The sequence below is a fragment of the Pteropus vampyrus genome, unplaced genomic scaffold (assembly GCF_000151845.1).
Source record: "Pteropus vampyrus isolate Shadow unplaced genomic scaffold, Pvam_2.0 Scaffold144, whole genome shotgun sequence".
NCBI lineage: Eukaryota > Metazoa > Chordata > Mammalia > Chiroptera > Pteropodidae > Pteropus > Pteropus vampyrus.
Window position 1 is genome coordinate 1898870 of NW_011888925.1, and position 7813 is coordinate 1906682.

General features: G+C 52.5%; 1 protein-coding gene across 1 annotated transcript in view; it reads left to right on the top strand.

Annotated features, from left to right (window-relative positions):
• Positions 1-6665: 6665 nt before the first annotated feature.
• STIP1 (stress induced phosphoprotein 1) overlaps positions 6666-7813 on the top strand; it is a 12569-nt gene continuing 11421 nt past the window's right edge. The window contains exon 1 of the mRNA XM_011368711.2: positions 6666-6812. Within this exon, the coding sequence (XP_011367013.1) occupies positions 6804-6812 (9 nt within the window). The 5' untranslated portion in view covers positions 6666-6803. The remainder of the gene's footprint in view (positions 6813-7813) is intronic.

Consider the following 7813-nt stretch of genomic DNA (forward strand, 5'->3'; position numbering starts at 1 on the left):
GCCATCTGACTCACATAAAGTAACCAAGTCAGTGATGCAGAGAGGGCCGCACTACCTTCCCCAGGGGAGGGGCCTCAGAGAGCCCTGGAGCTGGCTGCGGGAGGGACATAGGCTGCCCTTCCACTGACTTCAGAAAATGCTTGAGAAAGAGGTGGATGCTTGGGACATTTGGTTTGAAGTATACAAAAACTTTAGATAGTGATGTTTATTGTAGCAAATTTTAACAACGTAATAGTAAGTGAAAGCCCCTGTTATGGGTTAAATTGTGTTCCCCCAAATTCAAATGTTGAAGTCCCAACCCTCGGGACCTCAGCACAGGACTGGATTTGGAGATCGGGCCTTTAAAAGGATGATGGAATTAAAATGAGGCACTTAGGGTCGATCCTAACCCAATCTTGTCGATATCCTTACAAGAAAAAGAAATTTGGACACACAGAGACCAGGGAGGCATCACACACAGGAGAATGACCACGTGCAGGCAGCGAGAAGGCAGCCATCTACAAGCCAAGGAGAAGAAACCAGATCTGCTGACACCTTGATCTTGGACTTGCAGAACTATGAGAAAATAAATTTCTGTTTAAGCCACCCGGTCTCTGGTGTTTTGTTACAGCAGCCCTCGCAAACTAATACAGCACCCTTCAACATCCCCAGTCCACAGAGGTAACAACTTAAACAGCTATGTATCCTAGATTTCCCCCATGCATATACAGCCAGACAGGAAAATAGACACACATAATTTTTTTTCCACAAAAATAGGATTCGGCCATGCACGCTGTTCCACGACGAACTCTCTTCATTCCACGGCATGTCATGGCACGTTTCCATCTCAGTGTTTACCTGACTGTTCTGAACAGTCCCTCCTGCAGAGGCGGCATTGTGTTTCCCGGTAACCTCCAGAGATGCACACGTAGTTGGTTGCCATTCCTTTGCCCTCACAAACGGAGCTGCGATATTCACCTTTGTGCCACCAGGGTGGGTTTACCCGTGGGATAAACTCCTAAGAGTGGAATCGCTTTTTGTATTTGAAGGAGATGTTGCTGGGAGCGCCTTTCCACCAGCAGGAAATGAGAGGGCCCGTTTCCTCCACGCTCACACTCTGCACCGCTGGGTATTTCTCAAGAAATAGGTGCTGGGATGGAGATGGTGGGGTTGGGACATTCGGATCTGAGGGGATCCAACCATCTGGCCAGAAGAAGGGTAAGAATCTGGCAGAATCTGGAATGAGGAAATCTAAAAGGAAGAAAGCCAAGAAGCTCCCTGGCAGAGGCTGAGGGACCCACAGAAGGTGTAGAAAGGTGATCAGTTCCAGTTGCTCACTCGCCAAACACTTACAAGCAGGGACTGTGTCTCAGGCCCTGCCCGTACATGGCAGGGCACGAACGGTAGGCCCTGCCCTCAAGGAAGCAGCGTCAGGGAGCAGCATCCAGCATGCGAGACGCACAGTCAACAAAGGAGCAAGTACAAGTCATTTCAGGCAGCGCTGAGAGCTGCCCAGAGAATGTGTCCAAAGAGCAGAAGGCCAAGCAGCCAGAGCCTGTGGAGGCAGAGGGAAAGGGGACACTCCTGGTTGAAGACCACTGCCTTAGAACTAAGTCATTCTGACTTTCAGCCCCCATACTACTCAGCTGTCAGGAAATTTTATCCCACTTGTGACTAGAGCCCCTTCTCTTTCTAGGTGGCCCCAAACTAAGGCAAGGATGTGTAATGCCCTAAACCTTGGGAAGAGTGCTAATCTGCTGCCTGTCATGGCTGTCTGTCATCAGTGTCCTCACTGGGCTCACCCCGGTAGTCCCCTGAACACTGCGGCTGTCCTCCACTCCAACCCTGCACCTCTCACAGGATAAGGCCTGGGAGCCCAGGCTGGGGTTCCCCCTCTGACCCTGGCCTCCTACCAACTCAAGGAGTCAATCTTCCATTTCCTCTCCCAGTCAAAGCTCAGAGATGGCCGCGGAGTTATGAAGGGGTCTGTGTCCGGCTGACAGGATTTGCTGATGAAGTGGATGTGGTGTGAAAAGCAAGAGTCAAGGACACCTCCAAAATTTTCAGCCCGAATTGGTCCAAGAACAGTGAGGCCATTAATGAGAGGGAAGTCAAGGGAGAAACAACTTGCAGGGAGAATATTTGAGCACGTTGGGAAGTCCATTAGCCTTCCAACTGAGACATCGTGGAGGCATCCGGATGGACAAGTCTGGAACTTGGGAGCAAGATCTAAGCCAAAGATAGAACTGTGGGAGTCATCCAAGATGGTATTTATAGCTACAAGACTGGCTGAGGTCACCCCGGGAGGCAGTGTGGATGGTGAGGTCTTAGGCTGGACTCTGGGGCTCTCCGATGAATAATTATCAGATAATAATTACCACCTTTTTATTCCTTGAAGCATCTGGCATCGTGTTTGGCTCTCCATTCAAGTTCACTGAATTGAGCAGAACTCTACGACACTTTATTTCCCACCACACTTTCCCCACTAATCAGGACTCAGAGTCTATCTTAGCGGGAGATTTGAAAGTTAGAATCACTCAGTTAAGTGGGAAATGAAAATATTTGTAAAAGAATTTCTCAGAACCCAAAATGGAACTTTGCTCTCACTTGGAGAAGGAAACTCAGGCTGTCTCAAACTCCCGCTCCAATAGTGAAAGTCCTTATAAAAACAAAAAATTCCATGTTCTACAGACCCCAGAATTCAGAGCTGCAGGCCTTTCCTAACCTTCACGCCTCACTCCCGTGCTAGGCTTCCCAAGGTCCAGATGTTTTACTTTTTGTTATTGGGAGAACTTTAAAACTGGGAGTTTGCTCTAAGGGGATGTCGTTGCTCATGTTGACCCCTCCAGTCTGTCATTCACTGCAGGAGGCCTGCGGGGACTCCAAACGCGGCCCTCGCCGTTCTGCTCCCACCCTTGAGAGCAACGGCACCGGAATAGCAGCAGGAACCACTGGAATGGGCATGCGACGCATGAGCCAGGACGCCTTTGGCGGTGGAGCTTCTCCATGTGCTCCGGGAACCTGTGGACAGTGACACTGGCTCCGAATCGCTGCCTCCCTGTCCACTCAGGAGAGCTCTGAGTTCACTGAGAAATATGGAGAAGCCCAAGTTGGTGGAAATCATAAGAGCTAACATATCTGAACGTTCAGAAGTGACTTTACCATGACACTGAATAAGCTTAAGCTTTAGGGTCTCCCATCTACATCCCTTCTAAAGCGCTGTACCTCATTTTTTAATTTATTTTTTTCTCCGAGGATCTCAAATTTTTATAAGTTTCAGGTACGACAAACTCTAGTATGGGTTATTTTGTTTCATCCTCACGGTAACCTTGGAAAGTCATTGGCACTTCGTCATCCTTCTGCAGACTAGACCATGAGAGCGTAAAAAAAGCCATCTCTGGGTTCCTGGAAAATTGCAAACTTGTTTCAGCCTCGGGGACTCTGCACCATCTGTTGCCCTGTCTGGAATCCTGTCCGTGGCTGGCTTCCCATCACTCCAGGTCTAAGGGGCCTTCACTAACCACCCGCCTCTAGGAGAGCCTTCCTTTCCCGCCTCCCTGGTGGTGCTCTACCCCTTACCCCGCGCTTTCTTTACAGCGTTCCCGCTCTAGAATCATCTTCATTCGTGCCCTTATTTGTATTTAACAAATGCATGTAGTTCTTACTCTGTCATCGGCCACTGTTCTAAGTGCTTTACTAATATCAGATCGTTCGATCCTCTCGACCACTCTGACATTGAAACTTTCTCATTCCCCTTTTCAAATGGAAGAAACTGAAGTACGGAGAGGTTAAGTATGTTGCTTAAAGTCGCACAGCTAATGAGTGTGTCATCTGTCTCTCCCGCTAGAAGGTAAGATCTATGTAGCAGAAGCCGCATCTGTGGGCTGCCTTGTTCATTGTTGAATCTCTGTACCCAAAGCAGTGCAGCGCACATAGTAGGCCTGCAAAATAAAGATGTGTGGGAGATGATAAGGCCATCATGGAGGAGAAACAGGAAAGAAGTTTAGAGACAGGGGAAATGAAAGGCCTCAAAAGGCCACTGGAGAAGGCAGAGCTGGTCTGGGGGGCGGGCAGCAGTGGGGTTGACAAAAATACGGTGCTCTGGAGACAATGCCAAGAAGAAAGGAAAGGTCTTGTTGACAGATTTAATTGAGCAGATGAATAAGAGAGCAAGCCCAAAGCCTCGAAGTCATCTTTGACTCCTTCCTCCGCGCTCTGCATCCAACGCATCCTCAGATCCCGTCGGCTCCTCCAAAACGCATCCAGAATCCGACTCTTCTCGCCCCTCCTTTTCTCCCACCCTGACTCAGCCACCATCACAGCTCTCCTGGATTACAGCGTCAGCCACTTACGAGGTCTCTCAGCTTTTGGTCGCCCTTGCCCTCCTCATCTCCACAGCAGCTAGAGGGATCTGATTAAAGTCAGATCATGTCACTCTTCTGCTCAAAACCTGCTGGCATGTTCCAAAGTGAAGACAATGGCCTCCCACCTGCAGGACCCGGCCCCTGCTTCCTGTCCATCAGGCTCTCCCACTCCCTCCCTGCTCTTGCCATTCTGGTCACCCCAGAGCCTTTGCATTTGCTGTTTTGACTACGAGATTCTTCCCTGGATTTTTAATTACTCTCACTCTCTCCCTTCCTCAAGTCTTTACTCAAATATTAGTTTCTCATTGAGTTCGACCTGGCCCCCCTCACCCAACACCCCTTGCACCTTTTCCTTGATTTCTTTTTCTCCACTGCATTTAAGCAGATCCACGATATAAACTATTTTTAGTTTGTCTCCTTCACTAGAACGAGCACCATGAAAAGTGATTTGTCAGTTTCGTTCACTGCATTTTCCCCAGTGCCCACAAGTACACCTGACACATAAGAGGACGTTCGATAATATTTGATGGATTAATGAATGCCTGCTACGCGTCAGGCACTGCGCAATGCACATGAAACACAGGATAAAGGAAAGCAATCGCAAGACTCTCCTGGACCTCATGAAATGTGGCGTTAATACCAGTTGCTCGGTTGTGATTAGACACATGTGTAGCCGACATCGCTGTGAAAGCAAGTAACAGGTAGATAGAAATTAGAGTACTTCTTGGGGGCCAGTTGCCAAGGAACCTTGACAGCTCACCTCAGCCTGAAAGACGAGAGGCAGAACTGGTGGAAGGAGGGTCCCAGCAGAGGGAGCAGTTTGCAGGCATGCTCAGACCGAAGGAGCTCGCCTAGTTCAAGGAACAGAGAGGTCAGGGTGGCTGGAGTTGGGTGCTGAAGGTGGAGGACAGGAAAGAGGTGGGAACCGTAGGCCTGGCAGATTAGACAGGCCCTGTGCCCCAATCTAAAGCCTCCAATTTTTAAGCGAGGGAGGGGGTTAACAGGTTTGTGATCTGCAGTGACTTTGCCTGCAATGTGGAGAATGCATCAGAGACAGCTGGGGTGGAAGAGGAGGCTGCGGAGACAAGCTTTTGGCACGTAAAGGGCACTTAAAACCCTGGGAAGTGATGGCATTTGCCAGAGAGAGAGAGAAGAACCAGGACACAGCGGGGCCCAAGACCCTCATGCAAGGCCTCTTTAGACTCATTATGCGGCTCCTTTGTTCCATGAACCACACACTGGCCAGGTGGCAAAATCAGCATTTCAATTTCGCAGGCCCTTCTCTTTCACGCTATACATCCTTCCTTTCGCCTCCCTCCGGGGGCCCCGCTCTGCCTCTCGCATTTGGACTGCGATTTAAGGTCCTCCCGGGCCGCGGTCGCGGGCCAGGGGGTCAAGCACCGCATCGAGGTCTTTGTTCCCTCCACCCCTTTATGTCCGAATAATGCAAGTAGCTCTCTTTCATTAACCGCTAAATACTGCATGGACATGAACTTCCTGCGGCCATAGATTACCAACCCTTTACCAGAGAGGTAAGTGAGGGTATGCATGTCCACTGAGGGGACCCAGCGGGCCACAGGCCCCACCACGGTGAGATACCCGGGTCTGTCCTACCCAAGCCCCAGCGCCGACACCGCCACGCGGTAGTTTTGAACATTCAGAAACGAACAACTAGGATCCGGGGACGGGCCAGGGTGCTCTCCTGAAGCCAGCCCAGACGGTCACCCCACTGGCTGGAACCTCCCCTGCCTCCCCCCGATGCAAGGCGGTCTCTGCTTTTGGGGAAGAGTGAATCGTTTCGGCAGGACCGCAGCCGAGGGCGGCGGGAAGCGGCCCCGGCCCCGGCCCGGACCCCGGAGGTCCGTACAGCCCCACAGCCGCCAGTCACCGCAGCAGCCGGTGACTGAGGCTCGGACTCCCACAAACCCCACACTACCCTTTGAAGGGCACTAATTTAAACCTATCAGCTCAAAGTGTTGGCAACTCTCCGCCCAATTGAAATTTTTTTAATCTGAAGGCGTTTCCGTCAGGTAGTCCGCCAGCCCAATGGGAAAAGTGGAAATTTCCAGAAAGAACAGGACCAATGGGCGCGGCCGGCGCGGCCACGATTGGCGGAGCAAATGACCAATCCCTGTCGCAGATCTCTGCCCCGCCCATCAACTGTAGAGCCTAGGGTGGGCGGGTCCTGTCGGGCAGCGCCCAATCCTGAGGCGCTGGGGAGGCAGGGCCGGGGGGATTACTCCCAGTTGTCCAATGAGAGAGAATTGAGGATGATGGGCTAGACATAAAGCCAATAGTAAAGAAGCACAGAAAGTCCTCGGAGGAGCGCGACCAGTGAGTAGGAGAGGAAGGGGCGGGATCCGGGGGTCCCGGCAGCTTCTAGTAGGTTCCAGAAGGCGGCGCGTGCGGTTGGGAACGCGGAGCGGACTGAGTCTATTCAACGGGGTTCCGGACCCGGCTATGGAGCAGGTGAAGGGGGAGGGGCAGGCCGAGGCCTCGGGACCACTCGGGGACCACTCGGGGACCGGCCGAGGCCAGGCCGTGGGTGAAGGGGCGGGGAGGGCGCCCAATCGGGGCGGTGGGCTGGGGCCGGCCGAGCAGCGGGCGAGGCGAGGGCGTGAGGGCCGCGGGCGGCCGGCCGACAGGCGGTGAGCATTGGAGCGAGGCCCGGCGGCGAGGAGCGCCGGGTCCTCTCAGCGCCTGTCGCCTCCCAACTCAACGAGGAGGGCCCGGGGGGAGACAACAGTTCGGCGTGAGTCCGGCCCTTGGCAGGAAGGGGGGCCGCGGCCGGGTCCCGAGGCCTCTGGAGAGGTGGCTCCGAGCTAAGCGGGGTGGGGGATGGAGCCGGCGGCGTTGGGAGGGATGGATGTAGGCGAGGGGCCCCGGAAGAGGCGCGAGGGATCGGGTCCACATCAGCGAATTCGCTTCTGGGAGATAGATGAGAGGTTGCCGACGAGGAAGCTACCCTGGATTTGGCTACAGTTAACTTGGAGAAATGCAGGCAGCAGGGACGGGAATACGCTGGAAGTGGCTGAGGGACTTAGTAGCCAGTTGGGGAAATAGTATTCCTGCCTCTGAAAACCGGAAGGGAAGAGTGTTGAGTGAAGGTGTGACGAGTAGCAGGCCGACTTCTGTGCCTGATCCTGGAAAGGGGAGGGTGCAGCAAAAGTCCTTGGAACGAATTCCGTCTCTACCAGTGTTTTACAAATATATGTGCGGCCCTCCCCCTCGTGTGTGTGTGTGTGTGAGTGTGTGATTCTAGAGTAACAGGACAGGCACTTCTGAAAGGTCGGTTTCTAATTACACAAGGAGGAATTCGCTGTAGAAAATTTAGACTCTAGATGAGCAGCAAGAAGTCGGTTATTTGCCTCTGCTCTCAGCATTTTGGAGGGGCCGAGTTTGAAGCTGCTGCTGGTTACTTTCAGTGACTTAATTACATCTTCAGTGACTCGAAGGTTGTGAAAGGCCTA